Source organism: Danio aesculapii, chromosome 6 (genome assembly GCF_903798145.1).
Source record: "Danio aesculapii chromosome 6, fDanAes4.1, whole genome shotgun sequence".
In the NCBI taxonomy this organism is placed as follows: domain Eukaryota; kingdom Metazoa; phylum Chordata; class Actinopteri; order Cypriniformes; family Danionidae; genus Danio; species Danio aesculapii.
Window position 1 is genome coordinate 50,471,880 of NC_079440.1, and position 25,648 is coordinate 50,497,527.

The following is a 25,648-nucleotide window of genomic DNA, read 5'->3' on the forward strand; positions in this document are numbered from 1 at the left end:
ACATGTTTATATCAGTTTTATACCTTCTAAAAGCGAATTTTGTCACTGTTTTGGGGCACACTAGCTTATAAATATCTTAAAAATCTAACACTACTGAAACTAATACCTAAAAAACACTTTAATTTAATGGGACCTTTAACTCTATAAATGGAGATATTTCTCTAAATATTGATATATTAACTCTTCTGAAATTAAAAAATAAATAAATAAGAAATAAGATAAAAGAATACAATTAAATAAATTCAGACTAACATTTTTACACAAACACAATTATAAACTTTAAATCCAAAGAAACTTTTCCATATATATATTTATATATGTATATATATATATATATATATATATATATATATATATATATATGTATATATATATATATATATATATATATATATATATATATATATATATATATATATATATGTATATATGTATATATGTATATATATATATATATATATATATATATATATATATATATATATATATATATATATATATATATATATATATACATTTAATTGAATCCTGTTATTCAAATTGACGTGCACCTTAAAACAGCCTCGATTGCTAATCATGACGCATGACTCTTCTTTCATCAAAGCCACTTTTCAAGACTTTTCTGTCTGATATATACAGTCACCTGGAATACAGTATTGAATTGTCAGTCACAGTGGATTCCTGACGTCAACAGTGTGGCGGATTGGTCAGAAAGGACCATGTGACCTCTGATGATGTGTACTCTCTCTTCGCGCAGCAGAAGTAACAGTTAAGGTATATTAAAAAAAGCATAAAACCTAATGAATCTAGCCAAAGCGACTCAGCAATGCAAATATACGACACCTCAAACATGTCATAAAACGATCATCTTTCTGATAAAAGGAATATGATAATTACTCTTACTCGCTGCCTTTTCAAACCCCAGTCTCACGCTCTGCTGGTTCAGCGCGTGTGTGTGGGGAATTGCGGGACGACTAAGAGGCGAGTGCAGATATGTTTGATTGACAGGCCCCTTCAGCTCAGTAGTTGTATGCAGGAGTGGGCGGGGCCAGAGGGGGTGTGTTTATAGCTGAGAGTCCGCCCCCAGACTGTTGAGCTCTTCAGGCGTGTGTTTCTCTGCTCCTGATGCCTGACGGAAACCGGCGGAGATCTCGTCGAACGTCCGGCCCTTGGTCTCGGGGACTTTGAAGAAGGTGAAGATGAAGAAGCAGAGTAAGAACACGGTGAAGATGACAAACACGTACGGCCCACAGACCTCCTGTTCAACACATGGACAAAGAGGAAATATGGTAAATAGGCAAATCAAATCAGTAAAAGTTTTTTTAGAAGTCATCTCCCATCTTGATAATGATATATATCACAATCTTGTAGGTCTTCGGTATGGATGCTATCATGGGTAATGCGACTATGTGGCCGTTCCTCCTGGGCTTTACCTTTATTCCGTCCATGGTACAGTGCCGTTTATTGCCTATATGCTCTGAGAACCCTCGATTCCTGCTCATTAATCGCAACGAGGAAAGCAAAGCCAAATCTGGTGAGTATGGACCCATAACCAACTCTCACACCAGGGTTATTACAGTCCAAATCAGTTTTATTTCAATTATTATTTGTAAGTTTCCTTTTAGTTAGTTTCAATAAAAGTTTTGTTTTAGTTTATTTTTTATTTTGTGAACACATTTCTACTTAGTTTTAATATATTTAGCTTTAGTTTCAGTTTTAGTCATTTTAGTTAAGCTCACACTGGGCCATCTGATTCACACTTACACTTGGCTTAGTCTTGTTTTTTGCCAACAATACAAAGTGTTTTCCTTTGTCTTGTCTTCCAGTGTTTTGACGCTTTGCTTTGTTTATCGTTCTTGTTGTTTGGCCGCCTGTACTCACCATTCGCCTGTTTTTAACCACGTTCTTTGGATTACCTTTTATGCTCCTGTTTCTACCTGTTTGACCATTGCCTGCCTGACTACTCTTGATTATTAAACTGCACGTGGATCCTCACCTCCATTACCAGACTTTCTTTGCTTCAGTCAGGATGACAGTACATAATATTTTACAAGATATTTTTTAAGATACTAGTATTCAGCTTAAAGTGACATTTAAAGGCTTAACTAGCATAATTAGGGTAATTAGGCAAGTCAAGGATGGTTTGTTCACACAAGTTGAGCGCCCCCTGCTGGTCTCACTAACACCACTTCCGGCAGCAACCTAGCTTTCCCATGTGGTCTCCCATTCAGGTACTGACAAGGCGCAGCCCTGTTTAGCTTCAGTGGGCAACCATGTGAGAGTTGCAGAGAGCTAGCTTATTTATTCAGGGTAAATATTTGATAAAGTATAGTATTGTAGAAGGTTACATACAATAGAAATGGACAGAATATAAAATACTTTTCAAAAAAGAATGCTTATAGCCCAAACATAAAATACTGCCAAAGAGCAGAGCAAGGAAAATTTCAATGCACTATTTTTTTTTTCTGGAAAAAAAGGTGTATTATTTTATTTTGGCTGGAATAAAAGCAGTTATTAAAAAAAAAATTTAATACATATTAAGGTCATTATTATTATCCCTCCTCAAGAACTTATATATTTTTGATTGGCTACAGAACAAACCACTGTTGTCCAATGACTTGTATAATTAACTTTAATTAGCTAGTTAAAATAATTAACCTAATAAAAATAATTAAAAAGTATTTAAACTGCACTTTAAGCTGAAAAGTATTATTTTGCAAAATAATTAGTAAAACATTTTGTACTGTCATCATGGCAGAGATAAAAGAAATTAATTATTAAACCTAGTATGTGTAAAAATGTATTGGGAAAAAATTCTCAGGTAAACAGCCCTTGGGAAATATTAAAAAAAAAATTTAAATTTCACTGGAGGTCTAATAATTTTGTCCTCAACTGCATATATAAAATATATGGGTTTTAGTTAGCATTCCCAATATTTATCATGGAGTCACTGCATTCATAGCCAGAATTATGTAGCAAAATCAAAACATCCCAATTTCCTTGATGTGTTTCCCAGCAGCCTCTTACCTCAACATACTGGAAGCACATGCCCACGATAAAGTTGGCTGTCCAGTTGGAAAATCCAGCGACAGCAAATGCTGAGGGTCTTGGGCCTTGACTGAACAGTTCAGCCACAATAAACCATGGGATGGGGCCGGGTCCGATCTCAAAGAAGGCCACAAAGGCAAAGATAGCTACAATGCTCATGTAGGACATCCAGTCATATTTTTCCTGTTGGGCAATAGACATATACAATAAAGCCATCAGATCACATATACTGAAATCCTCTGGACCGCAAGGCTGACCGTATGATGGATTAATACCTGTAAATGCTGACACTGTGTCATTCAAGCAAGTAAATAGAGTTTGCATACCAGTAAGGCAAGAGCGATGGTCATCAGAATAGCAGATCCAGCCATTCCCAGCAGTCCCAAGAGGTGCAGAGATCTGCGGCCGGCACGCTCTACCACAAACAACTGTAGAACAATAACAATACACATATTAATATTATGTTACACAGTAATAATTTTAACTCATTATAATAAATATAGCATTTGACTACATCATGCATATTTTCATTTTATATGTTTACGGCACTGCAAAAAAATCTTTTTAAGGCGAGAATGTAGTTGTTTAGATTGCAACTATGCGGTTTATTTATAAGGATAGTGCCTATTTAAAATATTTGTAATTTTTAAGATTTAGCTTGCTGGCGGCCATTAGCCTATCATACTGAGCAGAGCAATGAATGTTATATGCAAAAAATGGCTTAAAAACATGCAGGACCATTAGAATATTTTGCTTGTCTCCAACGACTGACAGCAGATCAGGAGAGTCTCAGCAGCTAGATAGCTCTATGACAGAGAGGGGGATTTACACTGGTGATATCTTTACTGCTCTATTCATTTAACCTAACAAATGTAATGCTTAGAATATCACTGTGCCTCTCCCACAATTCTTTTGCTTATTCACTCTCGTTGCCATGATTTCTGCATATCTTAACTCATTTTGGGGATCAAGGAGCTACTATGATATGCAGAAGACTTGCAGAGCACTGGAAATACAATGGTTGCACTTGCAAGAAAGAGAGCATCACTCACGCCAGTCGCGCCAATAGACTGTATAAACAGATCACACAGCATCTGTATCGATCGCTCATGCCCCCATGCATCATTTACCTCCTCACATGTTGTGACTGCTGTAGGCTATGTACAATATACGGGAGTGCACGTGCGTCTTCCTCTGCTTGTAAACTCATAAACAAACACCTGCGATCGGTTCTTGAGATTGGCCAGATTGCCGATTACCGATCGAGTCATTAAATGTGATTATCGGCCAAAGTCTGATCTTCGGCTAATCGATCGAAGCATCCCTAATTTATTCCACAGTAATCTGGTAGTTTTTGCTTTGCTTTGGCTTTTTTGGGGTTAATTATTGCGATATCCTAATTGCAGCAAAAAAATTATGGAAATCACTGTAGACTGATGGCATCTCATGCCGTTCGGCCTTATAATCTTAAAATGTCAGCAACATTTTTGTCTTCACTTTAGACATTATGCTAGAGAATCATTCAAATACTAGCTCTAAAGTGACGTTGGCAAATTAACAACAGTTTCTGCAGTTCTGACCATCAGCTGCAGAGGTCAATGAATGGCTTGACAATACTAATATATTACCTTTTATAACTTTTTTAAAAAATGACAAAAATAATGATTCAAATTTTAGCAGAGGCGCCGTTGCGTTTATGTTCATGTCTGTGTACTAATGTGATACTCACTGACACTACAGTGAATGCAGTGTTGACAACTCCAGCTCCGATAGTGGCGTAAACCGGCTGCTGCACACCTGCCTTCTCAAAGATCTTTGTAGAGTAGTAGAATATCTACACAACAACATAAACCAGGTTAAATCCATGTGTTCTATTAAAATATAGTGTGTAGTGCATGAGCAGGTACTCACAGCATTGATTCCAGAGAGCTGCTGAGACAGCTGAAGCATGATGGCTATAACCATGGGCTGCCGGTAAAGCGGAGAGCGGAAGAGTTCAGGAATGGTGACTTTCTTCTCCCTCATCATCTGTCTGCTCTCCTCTTTCATCTCCTGCATGTCTACGCTCACGTCTGTAGTCCCGCGCAGCTTCTTAAGCACTAAACACACAAAAATATTAAGTTGATGGCATCAGAGTTTATGCAGGTTTCTTTCAAATAAATTGAAGACTTTTAAAGACCCTTTTAGACGATTATGAACGAAATTTCAGACTTACACACAGCTAAACACTAAAGACTTTTCTAATGGCCCGGTTACCTTTGTAAATAGTCTTTGTATTAAGTGAAGATCATGTAAAGGTATGCGTTGCTTTAGTTTTCTTTTTTAGGAAGAATTTAGGAAGAATTTGCTGTAAAAATGTCTAAGAGCTGTTGTGAACTGTATCTCTTTGCAATAAAAAAATTAAATATACACACACCGGCCACTTTATTAGGTACACCTGTCCAACTGCTTGTTAACAGAAATTTCTAATCAGCCAATCACATGGCAACAACTCAATGCATTTAGGCATGTAGACACGGTCAAGATGATCTGCTGCAGTTCAAACCAAGCATCAGAATAGGAAAGAATTTAAGTGATTAAGTGATTTAAGTGACTTTGAAAGTGTTGTTGTTGGTGCCAGACGGGCTGGTCTGAATATTTCAGAATCTGCTGATCTACTGGGATTTTCATGCACAACCATCTCGAGGGTTTACAGATAATGGTCCAAAAAAAAAAGAAGGAAACTGAGGCTGCAATTCGCACAGGCTCACCAAAACTGGACAAAAGAAGATTGAAAAAACGTTGAACCATCAGAATTTGGCGTCAACAACATGAAATCATGGATCCATCCTGCCTTGTATCAATGTTTTGAGATGAATTATTGGTGATTGGGTTTCAGCCCAATTGGGAAGCTTTACTTGGACATAGGGCAATTAAGACCAGTTTAAAATGATGTAAGACCTACAACACAATATTTCAGTGAATTTAAGACTTTTTAACAGGGTAAATGCAGGAATCCTAAAGGTAATTTCAATACCTTTTAAGACTTTTTAAAGACCTTCTCAGAATATTTTAAGACCTCATCACCACTTCAAGTTCTAATCAGTATCAAACCTTTAACTTAATAAACAATTGTTAATATTACACGGTTGTTTTCAGCGACGGCTTCAGCCATTGGCTAAACTCATCTTTTTCCAACCAGCAGTACACAAACTTACATTTTCCTATTTTGCCGTCTGTTTTGCTCTATGATGTGGAGAGCGTCACATCACTTTCCCGCATTTGTCGCAAATTACGTGACCTCACCCAGACGGAGGAGCTTGGCCAGACGTGCCCCGGCCCGAACCAATCACGTGGATTGAGCATACAGTAATTAATCTTAGGAGGAGAATAAATCTATTTATGCTTTTTTGGAATCAAACACTTTGGACAACGCTTGAACAAAATTTAAGACAGCGTAAAACGCGATCAAGACTTTTTAATACCTTTTAAGGGCTTTCATTTTCTCATAATTGATTGATCAACTTTTAATACTTTTTAAGACCCCGCGGACACCTTGTTTAAGGTCTCGTGGACACCCAGTGCATTTAAAGGGGTGTGTAGCAAGGTTATTTTTGTAAACAAAAAATAAAACTAAGACTAAAGCTACTGGTCAAAAACTATTTTCGTTCATTTAAATAAAATGTAAAGTATTCACAATAAATGAAAGACTAAAACTAAATGAAACTAACAACTGTCACTGAGAAACCGAAATAATAAAAAGATAATAATCTAAATTAATAAGCAAATTGGTGCTTTTACAGACAAACACATTTTTTTCATTAACCAAAAAACATAAACCAGTCATGTTTAACTATGAAAATGATCTTTAATATGAAGAGGTTTGCCTGAATTCTTCATTAGTTTTACTTTGATTAATTTAAGTTGGATTAGTTTGGTTTTGGGTTCAGTCGGTGTCTGTTCAAACTATTATTTTACTTTTATTACTAGGTTTGCACAAGAGTGTTCTGTTAAATCTGCTTAACTAGAATTACTAAAACTGAAACTAAAGCTAAATATATAAAAACTAAATCGAAATGTGTTCACATAATAAAAACTAACTAAAACAAAACCATTAATGAAACTAACTAAAATGAAACTTACAAATATTTATTGAAAAAATAACCCTGATGTGTAGAGTTGGCTATGGGTCCATACTCACCAGATTTGGCTTTGCTTTCCTCGTTGCGATTAATGAGCAGGAATCGAGGGCTCTCAGGGCATATAGGCAGTAAACAGCACTGCACCAGGGCTGGGATAAAGGTAAAGCCCAGAAGGAACGGCCACATTGTTGCATTACCCATGAGAGCATCCATACCGAAGACCTACAATACCAAAAACCTGAATTTAAATATGGAAAAACACTTAAATAGTGACTGAGACTGCTGAAATGATTAGATGTACCTGTGCCATGAGGATGCCAACAACAATGCCTAGTTGATGAAGCGTGCCCAGGGCTCCTCTGAGGGCTGTAGGGGCCACTTCACCCACATACATGGGCACAAAACCACCAGACAGGCCAGAATAAAGGCCCACCACAAACCGTCCAATAATGAGCATCTCCCAGGATGCTGCCATCTTAGAGAAGCCCATCAATGCCGCAGCAATGAAAGCCAGAACATTAACCATAAGCATTGAATTCTTCCTGCATCAGAAAAACAGGCACATTTTACTCATCACAAGTTTAAATGTGCCATAATGTGAAATTTGGTGCCATAATTAAAGGGACAGTTCACTCAAAAATGTATATTTACTCATTATTTAATTACCCTCAAGTGGTTTCAAACCTTTATGAGTTTATTTCTTTTGATGTACAAAAAATAAGATATTAAGAAGAAAGCTGAAAGAAAGAAGAAAGCTGAAAAAAACAACAAATATTATGGTAGTCAGTGGTTATAGGTTTCCAGATTTCTTCAAAATATCTTCTTCTGTGTTTAACAAAAAAAGAAAGTCACATACAGTAGGTTTGTAAAAAGTAAATTGTCAGTAAATGTTTTGAGTGAACTATCCCTTTAATACTCAAACCCTATCAGTTGTCTGATTAACTGTATTTCACCTTCCAAATCGGTTGACAAACAGCCCGACAGAGAAGGATCCAACAATGCCACCTATAGGGAAGATGGACACAGACAGAGACCACAGGGTAGTCAAGGTGGTTTTAGTGATCATTTCCCCGTGTCGAGCTGTCCACGTCTCATTGTAGAAGGCCTCGATGATCTAAAACACAAATACAATGACTTATTACATCAGCTTCCAGTGATATCAAATACAAAAAGTCAACATGCTCTATATATTTTATTATTACTATTCTGATAATGTAGTTTAAGGGGCGACACAGTGGCTCAGTGTTTAGCACTGTCCCCTCACAGCAAGAAGATTATTGGTTCGAGTCCCGGCTGGGTCAGTGGAATTTCTGTGTGGAGTTTGAAAGTTCTCCCTGTGTTCGAGTGGGTTTCCTCCGGGTGCTCCGGTTTCCTTCACAAGTCCAAAGACATGCGCTATAGGTGAACTAAATTGTTCGTAGTGTATATGTGTAAATGAGAGTGCATGGGTGCTTCCCAGTGATGGGTTGCAGCTGGAAGGGCATTCGCTGCATAAAAACATATGCTGGATACGTTGGCGGTTCATTCCGCCTGATTAATAAGGGGCTAAGCCGAAAATAAAATGAATAAATGAATGAACTCGCATAGCGTTTATTTTAGGCCCCGTTTACACTAGTACATTTTAGTTTTAAAACGGTGTTTTAGAATGAAAACGATCCACGTCCACATTAGCGTTTCACCCAGCGTTTCTGAACAGCTCTCCATCTACACCAAATCACAGAAAACACACATCACGTGACCACACACACACGTCAGACTGTTCATCAAGGATCTACCCCTGGATCCAATCTCACTATATTTGTTAAACGTGATATTTAATTAATCTTGTCTCTATCTAACGACATATTCCCCAACTTTGGTCTTTTGAATCTATTACTTGTTCTCAGGTAACGTGTTTTGGCTGAGCGCAAAGATAAGTTAATAATTAATGTAACCACGTACATTCTGTATATTGACTGATTGTTTGCCTTTATTTCCTATATTGTATAAACTGTATTGTATGTTTTGTATGTTATACTTTTATAATTGCCATTATTGATTATTAAACTGATATTCAGCAAAAGTGTCTCGTATTTTTAATGAAAATGAAAGGAGGCAGTAATAGGCTTCGTTTTGTTTAAACATGCATACAGTGAAGATGACGCTCATATATGCGGCACGACGCCTCAACATTTCTAATGTCTGTTAAGTTGTTGATATCAAAATGAAAACCGCAGTTCCTCATATCATGTTTTCATTTTATTTATTAAGATAGTGAAACAACGTATCCAGGATGATGTGAATAAGATTATAAAGTACACTGTTCCATTTGAAGATTTATCCGACATATCCACGGGAGTCTGTTTTCCATATCAAACTTGCGAAGTCTGAACTTACAAGGAGAGGATGCAGGACTGAACTGGGTAGGCAACTTAATATTGAGGGAAAAACCCCAATCAGAGGGGCGAATGTCTGCAGCCTATCCTCCGTTTTTACATGTCTCCGTTTTCCCCCATCCACACTGACATGGAGCAGCAGCGTTTTAGAAAACTCCGGCGTAGTGTGGACGGATGGCATAACCATAGCAAAACTTTTTTAAAACGAAAACACATTAGTCTAAATGGGCCTTAGACCTCATGTTCTCCCTATTTTCCTAGTTTTACAGGGGGGACATTAAGAGAAATTGTGACACACGGCATCCGTAACAATTCCAGAGCAAATTACCCACTGTGTTCAAACTGCTTATTTAAAATGAGCAGAATCAACACAATTCTTGAGGGTATTTTTACTGTAAGGTTTAGATTTATACAGCAATGAGCAGTTCTGTCCAGAAGGTGTCTCGCTGCCTTGCTCAGTATTAAGTGATTTGGTTTTGTGATGTAAACTGAGGCCCGCGGAGGGAGTCAGGTTTCAGCTGGTCTCCGGGTTTGTTGATAAACATAGACCGTCTCCAGCTAACCCTTATAAAGCACTGGTGACTATCAGAGGAATTTCACTGACAGCCAATGACAGCAGAGCGTCTTTTGTATGATCTCTTGACGTACTAAGGTCAGAGGCATATTTTTATGACTACTTCCTGTCTGTCTTCTCTCAGCTTGGGCTATCTGACACTTTAGGCATGTACAAACTCTTTGGTGCGCCAGCGTCGCCTAAATATCAGTCATGTGCTTCACGTCTCGACTCCTCATTAAACAAACCTGTTCTACAGTGCTGTGGGTGTTTTAATAGAACCACTGTGCTAGGAAATGATACTAGATATCTGTTGAATTCACTATGAAAGTAAACCGGTTTTACAAGAGCATACAATTTAGGCCAAATGCTATTTTTAATTTGCATCTAAAGAGCTAATTTGCGTCTAAAATAGCTAAAAGACAAAACTGTGAAAATAAACCATTTGAAAATATGGTGTCCACAGCTGTCTGTTGATGTGTTAAAAAAGTCAAACAATAAAAGTGAAATGAAGTGAGCGTGAATAAATAAATGCATTTGTTTTCATTTTAAAAGCAAGTTTAATGGTTGTTTATCCACGCAAACCTCCTGAATTGTGGAGTGCAGCAAAGATCCACCTGCTCGCAAATAATGCAGTCCATTGATGGAAGACTTTCAGGCTAGATAACGGAGTATAGTTTTGGTGATTTGTGAGTGCAGTTTCAGTAAGGAGCCCTTGAGTGTGCAGTAATCTTATCGAAGTGATTATTAATAGAGAGGGTCTGCGTCAGACTCACACCCCACACATGGTACTCCTACCATGGCCTCACAGCCTTATCTCACATGCGAAAACTATTGTTACAACTGTCAGAAACACAAACAGTGAAAGCAAACACGCTGTTCATTGCCAGAGGCCAGTATATGCTGAGAATAAAGGCACTTCAGTAGGTAAAGCTTTTTGGATGCCCTTATAATCAAATTCAGTTATAAATCAATACACTGTAAAGAAATGCTGGGTTCAACACAATTCCTTCATGTTGTCCCCACACAAATCGATTAAGTTAACTTACTTTTTTTTAGAAATTTAGGTGGATTCAACATAATACATTTAGGTTGTCACTAGTAGTTCAAACATGCAGATGTAATGTAATGCAATAATCTACTTAGGCATCACAACATTAAAATAAATATTAATTGTGTGGTCTTTCTAAGATCGCCATGTAATAATGTATCATAAATAAAAGGAAGAAAGTTGATGTGGTCTTGACATTAACTGTTAAGCACAATAAGAGTGCTTTCACACCTAGACACTTGTTTCGGAACCTGGCGCGTTTCCCCATTTGCCGTGGTTTGTTTGGCTTAAGTGAATCCCGCAATTGCTCTCTGATTCACGCTAAATCAATCAGTCCAAGACTGCCTGAATGAGGTGGTCTTGGCTTGATTGAAACAAATCGGATCAATTGTAGTGAGAAAGCAATACGATCTAACAAAATAACGAACCAGACTATATCACAGTGTATTATGGATATGTAATAGCTAGGGATGCTCTGGCTGGGGATTGGTATCGGCCGATAATCACAACTAATAACACAATCAGTACCGATCTCATAAACCCATCACAAGTGTTTGTGTTAGTTGAAGATGAGCAAAATATTTGAATGAGTTGTTTATAGACCTCCTTTAAGAAGTATTAGATTTATAGGTTTACAATTTAACTTCTTATGCATCCAATATGCACTTCAAACTTATTATTGATTGAGATATATTGAATTCTCCTTCCATCATTTGCAGTGTTTCCAAATTGCATTGTTTGTCATTTTTCTTACCATGTTATTATTTTATTTGTGCTATCTATTATTTTTTGTAATGCTGCTTCTGACTATGACATGTTCACATCTAAAAGAGACGATTTTAAGCAATTATATGCAGCATCCTTAAATTATTCTTTTAGTTAAGGAGAAAACTCCACTTAATTATCATGCTTAGCTTGTGGGGATTAAAATTTGGTGGCCATCTTAAAAATATTCTGAATCATTTCAAGTCAAGTCAAAAAGTCCATCCGTCCATCTATGTATCTATTTGTCTGTCTATCTATTTGTCTGTCTTTCTTTCTTTTCAGATGTATTTTCCTTAATGTCAGACAAATTTAACATCTATGAAAGTCAAAAAACAGTACTGTTATGTTTTGGTTATGGCCTTGGTTTTCCCTCAAAATGCTCTTCATAAAAATATTTTTAACGCGGACATTTTTATACTCATCATGCGGATATCAGCATTCAACAATTATACAGTTAGACCCATAATGCATGTCACTTTGCATATTATGGGGGGGGTGAGTAAGGCTTAAATACATACATTACAATACTGTACAGTAAATTCTTGCTTCGAGAATCTCGAGAAAAATAAGCATTTCCAATTTAAATATTCTAAAATGTTTATTACTTTTACTGAGACATTTCTGCTGTCATTATTCAGTGAGTCTAAAGGCCACATCCATAATGTTGGATATATACATATACAGAGGGAGTCAAAATTATTAGCCCTCCTGTGAATTTGTTTTTCTTTTTTAAACATTTTCTAAATGATTAGAGCAAGGAAATCTACATTCCACAGTATTTCCTATAATATTTTTCCTTCTGGAGAAAGTCTTATTGTTTTATTTTGGCTAGAATAAAAGGAGTTTTTCATTAGCAGTTTTAAAACCATTTTAAGTTCATATTATTAGCCCCTAAAGCAATATTTGTTTTCGATTGTCTACAGAAAAAACACCATTAAACAATGATTTGCCTAGTTAAACTAGTTAAGCCTTTAAATGTCACTTTAATCTGAAAACTAGTATCTTAAAAAAGTAAAAGTAAAATATTATTTACTGTCATCATGGCAAAGATAAAAGAAATCTATTATTAGAAATTAGTTATATATATACCGGGGGGCTAATAATTCCGGAGGGCTTTTGATCTAGCAGTTGCAAATGTTTCTCCCTAAGGTCAGTATTGGTCAGTATAAGTCAAATCCTGCGGTAGTTTCTCTAGAGAGAAATACAAGAATATACAGGCCATATACTGTCTAAAAGCTAGAAAAGCTCCATTCATGTAGACCAAGCCTGGCCCCTAGTTCAACATGCAGGTCTGAACAAGCAGTGCTATGTGTGTGATGACTTTACACCATGTTCCAGAACAGAAAATACGCTTTATTTATACAAACTTATTATTTAACATGCAAATTAAGTTAATAATATGTTGATGAGAGATGAGACTAAATCTCCCTGTGGAGCTTTAAGTCTTCAGTCCTTCTGGAATTGTGTTACATTGAAGTGTGTGTGTGTGTGTGTGTGTGTGTGTGTGTGTGTGTGTGTGTGCGTTTACTGACAGACGGATTTGGAGACAGCTGCAGCAGTATATAATGAATGAGTGAGAGGCCAACGTTCCAATAATGTCAATGTCCAAGGACACACCTGGGATGTCAGTCGGGGTGAACTGTAAAAATTTGTCACTTGGACTTTGTGCGTGTGTGAGTATGTACTTTAAACTCACCTTTTGTGGAGCATTGATGACACCAGTGTTGTAGCCAAACTGAAGAGAGCCGATTACAGCCGTCCCCACAGCAAGCATCAACGGCAAGGTCAATTGCTGTTGAGGGAAGAATAAGACAGATTGAGCCATTTTCCGGCCACACAATGACACTTTTGAAACTCTCATTGTCCAATGGAGCGCTATTACTCTAGCAGTGACTGGCCTGACATGACTGCATTAAACACAACTATTCTCAGAGGTGTGGTGACCTATTGTTTGACATTCTGATGATTGCTACGGTGGTTGCAGAGCTGGTTTTAATTCTGTCCTTCCTCGAAAACAAACAACAGCAGCACAACTCAACAAACTTCTATAAACCAAGTTCGTGAAGGATATTTTTTGATAAGGTTGGAAAAAGAAGTCCAAATCCAAACATGTTATATACTGTACTTATTTATGAATTTTAGAAATAAGAGGTGTGGTGAACTATTGTTTGGCATTCTAATGATTGCTATGGTGGTTGCAGAGCTGGTTTCAATTCTTTCCTTCCTCGAAAATAAAAGACAACTCCACTTTTTCTAACACACATGTGCTAACGGCTAGGCTATGATGACAACAAACTTCTGGAGTTTGTGTAGAATACATTTTGAAAGATAAAAACAGACATAATATTATAGATATGAATCATAAATAATATAAATAACAGTGTTTAGTATTACCAAAATAATTCTATTGCTCAATTTTCAATTCAATTTCATTTATAATGCACTTTAAAACCAACAAAGATGACCAAAGTGCTAAAAATAAAGAGTCAAACAAAGCATAGCACATACTTTAAAATACACGTTAATACAATTAAATATAAATAAAATCTCATGCTCAGGCTGTGCTATTGTTCCCATATCCCGCATCCCCCCCCCCCCTTTCCTGGGGGGATATTAAAGATTAGTGTTTGCGCAAAATGACAAGCATTTCCTTCTCTTACAGTACAACAAAAAGTATTCACGCGAAAGGATGAGTTCCTGTAAGGTTTCGTTTATTTTTCTGATGGTTTGAGATATATTTCAATAGCCCTCAGGGAAGTGCTAGAAATATTAATCACCTTCCTCATTCCAAACAAAGAGGAAAAAAAATAAAGAATTAAAACACAAGCTGAAGTACATTTGCATTCGGACTGTCTGGTGTAATAGTGACTGGACAAAATGAAGAAATGATGAAATCTTTCTGCAACACAAAAGAGGAACTAAAAGCTTGTATGATTAGTATAGTGGGCTAATATTACTGCATTGCTACATTATATAGTAAAGGGATCATCTTATATAATAATTTTTACCTCAATATTAACTAAATCATTAATTAAGAATAATGAGAATTTCACATAACAAAAATTAAAAAAAAAAAAAAGTATTTTCATAATACAAGAAGGATATAAATAAGAATACAATTCTTAATTACAATGTTACCTATTAATTCTAATACTATTATCATGAAGGATTCCCTATATCAAAAATGTCAATGCAAATTATCTTTAGGAACAAATGTTTTTTTTTTTTTTATTATAATAATTTTTAGGCGTTTTCACCCTTAATTTCATAGGACAGTGGAGATTACAGACAGGAAAGTGTGGGGAGAGATCAGAGAAGAAAAATTGGCAAAGGAGCTCGAGCTGGGAGTCAAACTCGGGACAGTGATGCACTAAACACTAGGCTATTGGTGCCAAACAATTTTCTAGTCTTCTAAATATTATTATATTTAAGAACTTTAATAACTTGATAAATTTAATAGCTTTTTATTTGTAATGTCTATTTGGAATAGCTATGTTTCCATCCACCTATTTTTATGCGCATTTTGAATGTGTACATAAAAAACAGTTGATGGAAACGGCAAGATGCGCATACATTTTGAAAATGTGCATTAAAAACATATGCGCTGAGTAGGATAAACTTTTTATTCGATAGAAATACTTTATTCTGAGTAGGATAACCTTTTTATTCGATAAAAAAAGATGGACGATGAAACACTTTTATTGAAAAAATTCCAGTATGCGCACTAAAAAAGGTCATGTGGTGCGAAATATGTTTGTGAAGGGACAAACCAGCAGGCTGAGCACATTGTAAAAAACCTGAAATGTTGTTTTAGTCATTTTAAAATGCCTTAACCATTTCAGTATTCGTTTTATTATATTATTAATGACCTCCAAAATGGTGAAGAGCATCTGCACTCTGCGTCTCAAGCCCTTAAACACGACCACACATTCATTGCGTGTCGGCATTGTCTTCTGAGATGCAAGTCATTTATTAAGGAAAAGATTCACGCAGCTTCTCCTACCGCAGCAAATTCCACTTTTACTGTTGATATTTGGCACCAGTTAATCAAGAAGTGACGATTTAGTTCTCTACGACTTGTTGAATGGAAACACTGCTGTATTTGCATGTCTTTTAAGCGATATTCCAGTTTTGTGCATACATTTAATTTTGCATTTTTGGATTGAAACGTAGCTTATGACGTTCATGAGAGGCGTCAAATAATTTACCATTTAAATGTATTTATATTTAATACAATCTACCCAGGTTTGGGTAAAATGACAACAGCGGACTACAGTGACCTTCAAATCAAATCAAATTAAATCAAATCAAATCACTTTTATTGTCCTTAAGAAAGACTACTGTATGAACAAAGTCTTCTGAATGATTTATGAAGAATTCTCTGTAGTTTGTAGCCCTATATAGAACGATCTGTAAACCCTCCTCCCCATCATAATACTAGATTAGAGTATTTCACACCTACAGTATGTGGGATGGACATTTACATGTACATTATTATCCCTCCTCAACACCGAGACAGCATTAAACTGAACCCTTGCTGTTTAGGTCACAGTTTAAAGAGCCACTTTACAAGTAAGTCAAGTCTTTGACAGCTTTACAAACATGAACGTCTGATGACGAACTTAGTGCCATTGCATAACTAGTACACAAACCACACAGAGACTCAAGCACTCTTTGAGTAAACTTTACTCAAACTTTTATAAAACAGCAGTCACAATTTCTCCATTTTTATATTTATTTTGGCAAAATCAGCATACAAACAAAAACATTCTCTAATAAGAGTTCAATTATATAGCAGTTTAACTCTGAAAACCATCTATGGATTGTCGATCCACTCATCCCACTCTTACGAAGTACCTTTAAATGTCAAGCTGTTCTTTTTTCAGCTAGCATTTAGCATGCTCGATGAGACTGTAAACAGATCTCCATTGTGAACATTTTTCAGAGCTTGCATTCCTCTGTTATAAACAGACTGTCCACGATGAGAAAGATACCAGTTTTGGATGTGTACACTCATTTGCCTGCTCACGTGTGTACACGCTTTTGACCAAGAGGCAAGAGCTTAAAGAGGCGGGAAGTGGTCACACCTTCATGTTGGTGTATGGAAACTACAGTTCATGGAGTTCACAAACTATGCTGTTTAACCAGCCATGAAACACGAGGCCAAATAAACACAAACACAAAACCTCCAGCAGGCCTTTAAATATTCATTAAGTCATTTTTTAAATCCTGAAAATGTCCCATTTGCAGTCAAACTCACACATGGGAGCATGGCGATAGTGGCCACACGAGCGAAAAGGCATAATACAGTAGCCTTGGCTCAGCCGGTTCAGTTTCCCCAAAAAGTTAACTACATCCTTCCTGCTTCTGAAACATTAGTGCTACTAGCAAGCGCAGCTCAGACGCATGTAGAACGGCTGTGTCTCTTTAAGAAATATGAACCCTTTAAATATGGAAGATTTTGTCTTACGTCTGACTCGAGGGGAGGGCGTAGGTTTGGCTATGAAAAATTCCACTTCAGATTCCTGCCTTTACCCTATATTACAATGCAGACATGCCTGTAGTAACTCCATAAACCTGATCAAACAGATGTATATGGACTTGGCCTAGCCCTCATGAAACATACAGTGTATGTGCTTGGGTTTTGCCAATAGTTACATTAATGGTTTTAGCGGCACTAAATATTTTTCGCTTCGTCATCCTGAATTTGCGCCTCTCATGAAATAAACAGTCACGCCCTTGTACTGATATCACACACTCACAGTTGATTTGGACACATATTTTGGCTGAGTGATTACTTTATTGTGGGTCAGTGTATTGGTTTACATTAGCTGTTTTAATGGATAGTACTATATAGAAAGGGATTTTTAATCTTGAACATTGTAGAGGGAAAATAATTCGGAGACTTCCTGTATAAAAATGCAAACACAACTGCACCAGTAACGCTGGCAACTAGACACCAGCTCTGTTGGAGTAACCAAACCAGCATGCAAATAAACCTCACTATTCATGGCAAGGCTTACAGGCTTTTTGTGTTTTGATTTTGGGCCTCTCAGAGTTACGTAACAAATTTGAGCTGATATTGTTGCTGCTTAAGACATTGAAAGCTTCAGATTCCGGACTATGGCTTATTATTGCTGTGGACATTTTTATTTTATTTTAGTTAGTTTGAAAAACTATGTATCTCCTGATCATCCCATTTATGGTCCATGTGTCAATGTGGAAGTATATACATCATAAACCAAGTGCTATAACCATTAAACTAACAATAGCCAGAGGATCTGCATCCCTAGGTAAACAAACTACAAAAATAAAAAACTACAGCACTTTCTCAGTGACAACCAAATCAAAATGACGTACATGCTATGAAACATCCAGTGAGACTGACGATGAACACAAACCTGTTCTTAGAAAACACTTATTACAGGGCACACCATAGCATTTTCAAATAACATCACCAATATCTAAATGTTAAAATGCTTTGTTCTACCAATTTGGAGGAAACTAGGGTGTCATGATTCCAGTAGCAATAACTTATCGATCAGTTTAATCTCATATCTCATTTCTTGAACTTGAGCTAATCATTATATGTGGTGGAATTTGTTCAATTTTCAAACAATTCAGTCATTTATTTCTTTGTTTATTTAATGGTTAATTATTCCAGGCCCTGATTTGAAGTCTTGATTGTGTATTGGGAAAACATACATATATATAATTTATTTATATATAACTTTCAAACGGAATATGAAACCAAGTTCAATTTATAACGATAAAGTGATAAAAATACTTAAATGAAACAATAATTTATTACTGTAATTTTATTTTGTGCTAATTTAGTTTGCAACCCTAATTAACTTGATGACCCCTGTTAATTTTATGAACTTAAAAAAAAAAGAATAATAATTAATAAAATAAATAATAATAATAATAATAATAATAATAATAATAATATTAAGAAGAAGAAGAAGAAGAAGAAGAAGAAGAAGAATTATATATATATATACATCTAGTACAGACTTTACACAAAATGTTTCGAAAAACAAAATGAGTTCAGCATTATTGCAGAATTAATTGGGAAATCATGACACTGTTATCTGGTTTAAAGACATTCAGACTTTTAACTGGATTAAGTGTCCGAATACCTTTTGAAACTGATGAACTATGAATTCAAGCTGGCATTGTGAGGAAGAGAAGCTGTCTGATTCACACTCTTGAAAAAGCGCTTACTCTGCAACAAAGCTCTCTCTTTCTGGCTCTCTCTCTCTCTCTCTCTTTGAGGGTGATGCTCAGACTGGCACGTCTCCTTTTCTCCAGCAGCATCTCTCTGCCAGCTTAGTTCTCTAAATTGTCTGGGAGCCACTCACAACTTACACACACAGTTCTGTTCTTTTACACTGCGAACAATGCCATTCATCACTGGAGCACAACCCAATGATTTTAAGTGTCACAAAACACCTACCTTTCTGGGTTTAAGACCTACTGTATGTCAAAAATTCTCAGGAGTCTGACACAAATGAGGCTCATTTCTGTATTACAATTATGAAATGAGCTTAGAAAAACAACTAATTTAATCATTTAAAACAGTGTTTCCCAACCCTGTTCCTGGAGGCACACCAACAGTCCATATTTCATATGTCTCCCTTATCTGATTCATTCGTGTCAGGATTTGGGATCTTTTCTAATGTTCTGCTGAGTTGATTCAGGTGTCTTTGATTAGGGAGAGGTTGAAAATGTGTACTGTTGGTGTGCCTTCAGGAACAGGGTTGGGAAACACTGATTTAAAAAATGACTTGATGCTTGTTCAAACTACTTATTTAAAATGAGTTCTTAATATTTTCTGGGGGGGACAACTTAATTATACTTTATGTTCACTTAAATTAGAAAAAAAAGTTTACGTTATATTAATCGATGTGTGTTGGGAAAACCTGAGGGAATTGTGTGGAACCCAGCACTGTTTACAGTGAACAGCTTATATAAAGTCAGCAAAATTTGCAACAGCCTGTTCACATATACATTAGTTGAATTTCCACTGTCGGGCCAGTGCGAGCCAGGGCTTTTATCAGGCCGGGCTGGGCCAATAGCCCGGGAGCTTGAGCAGTGAGGCCGAAACCATGTCGCGTTTGCTCGCAGTGCAGCACACAAATCCAGCCCCCAGAACACCCCTGAATCAAACGTCACACAACCAGCTCAGTTCAGCAGAAAGGAGAAAGTCAAATCAGAATCAGGCAGATAAAGCATCGCATTGTAAAGCGAGGTCTCTCACACACACGCATGCATCTAAACGCGCACGTTTCATGACAGACACACCTTTTAAATGTGACAAAAACTCAACCACTAAAATTTACTGGCTGCTGTTTCTTTAATATGGTGTAAAGATTATGAGGCTTATTGAAACATCAAGAAGGACGCAGCAAATAAATATCACTTATTAAATTAAAACTACTTTAATAATTTATGCAACACCCTTAAATTTAAAAAGGAAACATAAGGGCGATTTTAAGCAAAAGACCCCTAGCCTATAAGGGGTTTATGCAATATCAAACTGACCAGAACTTATGTTTTTTCTTTACTTTATTTACTTTACTTTACTTTACTTTATTTTTGGTGCATGTACTCGGGCATGATCAGAAAACTAGTGTAATGGCGACACAGCATTTTTACCAAATGGGCAAACTCCGCCTCTGCTTTCACTCTGACCTGAAGCCCCAGCTGGCTCATTTTAGCCCAAGGTTTTTTGCAGGTCGATTTTTTGACAGCATTTTTTAAAACTGCAGTGATAAATACAGTAAATACGACCCTTTACCACTGCAAACAATATTATGTAACTTACAGTAGATGACCTCAAGCTAAAAACTCTGCCCACCCTTTCAAATATCTAGGATTAGCAATTACAGCTCAGCACTGATTCGACCCTGGAATTTTCAAGGAAAAAAATTACCTCAGTGGCACTTCGTTTCATAATCCGATTCCGCTTAAAAATCCTGTTATTAGCGCCCATTAGGCTGAAATGACAGTAACAGGGAAGTACATACGCAGGCTGCAGTCATGCAGGGTGAAAAGGAAAAGAAAAGCAACCTGACTTGACAAAGCAAAATAGAATTAAGGTCTCCGACAGTTTGCTTTAGGTTTAATCCTCTATCAAAAGCCCCGAATGTCTCTCTGCAAATGGAGATTTCCACTAAAAGCATGTTAGTTTCGCTTGAAATAATAAAGGTCAACTGCACACCTGCCCCCAATTACTGTAATATTTCCACAGTTTGAGCTAATGTTTTGAACCAAAATCTGGAAAAACCCTGCCTACATAAAAAAGTATACACTGAAGCATGTCTGTCTGATTCACATGCCTTTATCTGATTGGTTTGATGCTTTGTAGCCTGTGCATGTGGTTCAGCTAATTCATAAATGCTGTCAAGTTAGAAATAGAAGCATAGAAAAAAACATCTATTTGCTTACCAGAATTCACTGTACAGTAGACTCATGTTATGGTAACTTGCTAGTTTTATAGTACCTTTTGCCAGTTGTGGTTAGGTTAGCCATGTAGAGCAGCCTACTAGTCATGTATGAGTCTCTGGTTCACTGCCTACATTTACATGGACATCAGTAATCGAATTATTTACCTTAATCTGAATAAAGACAACAACATGATTAAGGTGTTTACATGAGTTGCTTTTTGAATGTTCCTTTAATGTTCCCGCTACATGTTATAGCACAAAATTTGATTAACGTCATTGCGTCTCCATGCTATCCACATTTCCTCTGGACTTCCATATAATTTGGGGTGTTTCATTTTTAATTTGTCGACTTATCTTCTTGCATACAGTTTTTCGATTTCTTTGAATTCAGACATACTACTTGGCTTGCATAATGCTTTTAGCATCCTATATAGTATGGATGTTTGTGATTTTGAACGTAGACATTTAAAAAGAATATATTTTAGAGCAGTTATCCCAATACTGTGAAACCGTGATATTGTTATAAAAGGTTATAATACCGTTAGATTCTTATACCGGCCCATGCCTAGACTATCCTGTCGCAAAATGCGATGAAAATCCTACACAACTACAACAGTTTGATTGTGGTGTTTACATGTCTGTACTGAACTTCAATAATGCGACTAAAATTGGCATACTCTATTTGTCTTAATTCCATTTTTGTTTAGTTCGATTACGACCTTAATCAGATTAAATGAATCAAAAATCTCTGTTTAAATGGTAGACTCTTAATCAGAGTATTGTGTTTATCGTATTACTAGATGCCTTTACTGGATGTGTATATATATATATATATATATATATATATATATATATATATATATATATATATATATATATATATATATATATATATATATATATATATATATATATATATATATATAATTCTTCTTCTTATTATTATTATTATTATTACTGTTATTGGTGTCCATGTAAATACTCACTGTTAGTTACTAGTTTGGATAGGGCTCAAAAGAAAACAAGAGATGGAGAGTTCTAATTAAAACAATCTGCATTTACTAAGAATTTTAAGGCAAACTCAAGCCATTAGAATGTAGTATTATGCACTTATTTGGCAAAAAAGAAAATGAAAAAAATAAATAAATAAAATCACACTATCATAATCAGTGTGATGCCATAATCTGCAATCATTGTTATAGTGACATTTTTTTTTTTTTTAATACAACAAAGTAAATAAAAGAGTATAATAGGAGGTTTTTATTTTATTTTATTTGTTTTGTTTTATGTAATGACGTTTTAGTCAGTGCTTCCCACACATTGACTTTACTTGGGCGGGCCGCCCAGATATATTAACAGCCACCCAAGTATATTTGGTGACATTAATTTTTTATTATTTTTACTATCATCCTTTTACACCTTTTTTCCGCCAAACATCCGCGATCGATTAACTAGTGGAAAATCTTCTCTCACCCTACACATTTCCCACTTCTCGTTGTGTGTGATTGCATACTTTATACATATCTAAGATGCTTTGGCAAAACTGTACAAAATGTCATCAGCACATGGTTCCTCAATAGAAGTAAAACATATTGTGGATTTCTTTATTTATTTTTTTATTACAGTCTCTTTTTAAACTTCAACGCTTTGAAAAGAAACAGTGTATAACAGTGTCATAATAAATAAAAAATATTGTTAAAAAATATTATTTGTCGCATGTTGGTAACCATGTGCCAGTTACCACAAGTATATTTCAAACCTGTGAGAAGCACTGGTTTTAGTAACATTGAATTTAAACAGTCATGTCAATAAAGAACGTTCAATTGAAAATTATAAGAAAGAAAGAAAGAAAGAAAGAAAGAAAGAAAGAAAGAAAGAAAGAAAGAAAGAAAGAAAGAAAGAAAGAAAGAAAGAAAGAAAGAAAGAAAGAAAGTTCTTTTACGCGAATACTAATACCTGACAGGTGAGCGTCAGGTGTGGCACTTTTGCCTATTCACACAATGCACCCTGATGAGTGTGCTTTAAAGGTCTGAGCATGTTTAATGGCCAGCTATAATATCTAAAGCCTTTGGCACAAGCAAATATTCTTCCCATATGTTATTTAATATCAGAAGCCAGTTTGGTATGAAAAGACCAAGCACGAGGGTTGTCTTAACAACCAACAACATGTGTACACGTTCCTCTGGCATTAGAGAGGCATAGGACCGTGCACGTTGACTCAGAGTGCTGTATAACAAAGCCAAAACATTAGACATTGTGCTGGGAATAGGTCAAGAACACGACCTTTCTGGCAGGGTTATGCTGTGTGTCCCCTAGCTAGAAGCCAGCTGTGGCTGTCCCCTCCCTTAGGGACATCTCCATCGTTCCCAGCACGTCGACCATAGATTAAATGCAGCAACACCGTAGTGCACTGCAGCTGAATTTAATTAATTTAATGGCACTACTCACATTTACTTTAAAGCCATTGTATTTCACTCAGATTAAGCTAAAAACACCCTGACTGGTTGTTTTTAATAGGCTAGTTCTTTGAAGGACAAAAAAAAAATCAAACAACAAGATATTGTAAAGTCCCTGACCTCAGGAAATCTAAAAGACACTTGATCTGTCATGGGTGATCATCATGCATCTGTGGTTAGGTTAGCCATCTAGAACAGCCTACTAGTCACGTATGAGTCTCTAGTTCACTGTTAGTCACTAGTTTGGATTGGGCTCAAAACAAAACTAGAGATGGAGTGTTCTAATTAAAACAAAATGGTTGCATTTAATATGAAATTGAAGGTAAACTTAAGCCATTAGAATGTAGTATTATGCACTTATTATTATTATCATAATTATAATTTTAATGCTACAATATCACTGTTGTAATGCCATTTTTTTGTTTTTAATACAAGAAAATAATGATGTTTTTCTTATTATTTATTTTGTGTAATAACGTTTCAGTAATATTGTATTTAAACAACTATGTCTATAAAGAACATTTGATTGAAAATTATAAGAAAGAAAGAAAGAAAGAAAGAAAGAAAGAAAGAAAGAAAGAAAGAAATTATGACTGATGTATTGAAAACCGGGTTAAAGTGGGCACGTACACCACGATCCCCCGGCTGTGTGAAATCCCATTATGCTACCTACAAATACAGCATTTTCGGGCAACCATAGCGCCACCACAGTCACTTACAATGCCGCCTACGGAGACAACTCAAGTTGCTTTTGAGACAAAGTCAGAAAACGCGCTTGTGGTACCCCAAAAATGCCGTCTACTTAGGGAGCATACTCGGTTTTTAAACACAGTCTCTCTCTTCAAGCAAACGAGTTCCCGGCATAGACTCGGCATTATGACACCTACCACTTTTAAGGAAACTAAAACGCTATCACAGCTCGGTTGCCCATGTGTCATCCCAACATGTGGTACGAGTTTATTTTGGTTTTTGTCAAACTTTTGGAGATCGAGAGAAAGGCTCGCGATGCTAACTTATGCAGCTAACGTTAATATCCTGACTGACATTGAGAGAGCCAGAAATAGACACACTGAAATACCAACACAAACCAGTTTAGTTTTCCACACCATGCTCTGTTAAGATTTATATTCTTTATATATATATATTCGCATTTATTTATTATCAGAGGGGACAAAAATGAAGTTTTAAACGTAACTTACCTTTCCGCCTTCCATCACGGCTTGTCAAATTTTCAATTACGCCTCGACGCACGTTAACTCGGCAGAAACTTCGCCTTTCCCCACTTGGATTTTTTCGGAATTCGACTGTAAATGAAATCAACTATATACTAAATAAATAAATAATACACCTCGCCAAGTATGGTGTTGTAGCTTCAGAAGGGAGACCGCGTAAATGCCTTCAGATGCCTCTTAAAAACTTCTTCTGACAACTCCCCTTTTCTTAAATAAGTTGATTTCTTCTCCTTTTTCTTAACTGGAGTGTTTCAATTAACCTAAAAGTTGTCTGCTCGACCCGGTGAATCTGAGATGCTGTCCGGGCTCGCCGGTTTAATATGTATGACGCAACAATGTCGGGAGTGAAGGGGGTCGGACTCGGAATGTGCTTTGTGATTGGCTAATCCGGAATGACGACATATACAGTGTAAAATGAATGCGTAAAGGAGCGTGCATAATTACACATCACAAGAATCAAGCCTGAAAATCCGAAAGATGAAGTAATATTGATAACATTATCCAGGCAGACTTCTGTGGTGACGAGTTGAGAAGTGTTGCCGTAAGTATAGAGGTTTGTTGAAGACTGCTACAATATTGTAGGTTTTGCAAAAAA

General features: G+C 36.2%; 1 protein-coding gene across 1 annotated transcript; it reads right to left on the reverse strand.

Annotated features, from left to right (window-relative positions):
* Positions 1-508: 508 nt before the first annotated feature.
* slc2a1b (solute carrier family 2 member 1b) lies at positions 509-25,356 on the reverse strand. Its single transcript, XM_056460451.1, has 10 exons — positions 25,021-25,356; positions 13,610-13,705; positions 8,123-8,283; positions 7,471-7,711; positions 7,229-7,391; positions 4,960-5,147; positions 4,778-4,882; positions 3,375-3,476; positions 3,028-3,231; positions 509-1,258 (listed from the first exon to the last, which is right to left on the reverse strand). Exons 1-10 carry the CDS (start codon positions 25,033-25,035, stop codon positions 1,064-1,066), a joined length of 1,470 nt encoding a protein of 489 aa, XP_056316426.1. The 5' UTR covers positions 25,036-25,356; the 3' UTR covers positions 509-1,063.
* Positions 25,357-25,648: the final 292 nt, after the last annotated feature.

Excerpts from the sequence above, each read along its gene's own strand:
- slc2a1b (XM_056460451.1), bottom strand. Across the intron at positions 3,477-4,777 it reads CTGCATTCACTGTAGTGTCA|TTGTTTGTGGTAGAGCGTGC; the intron begins GTGAGTATCACA and ends ATTGTTCTACAG. Across the intron at positions 1,259-3,027 it reads TGTGCTTCCAGTATGTTGAG|GAGGTCTGTGGGCCGTACGT; the intron begins GTAAGAGGCTGC and ends TGTGTTGAACAG.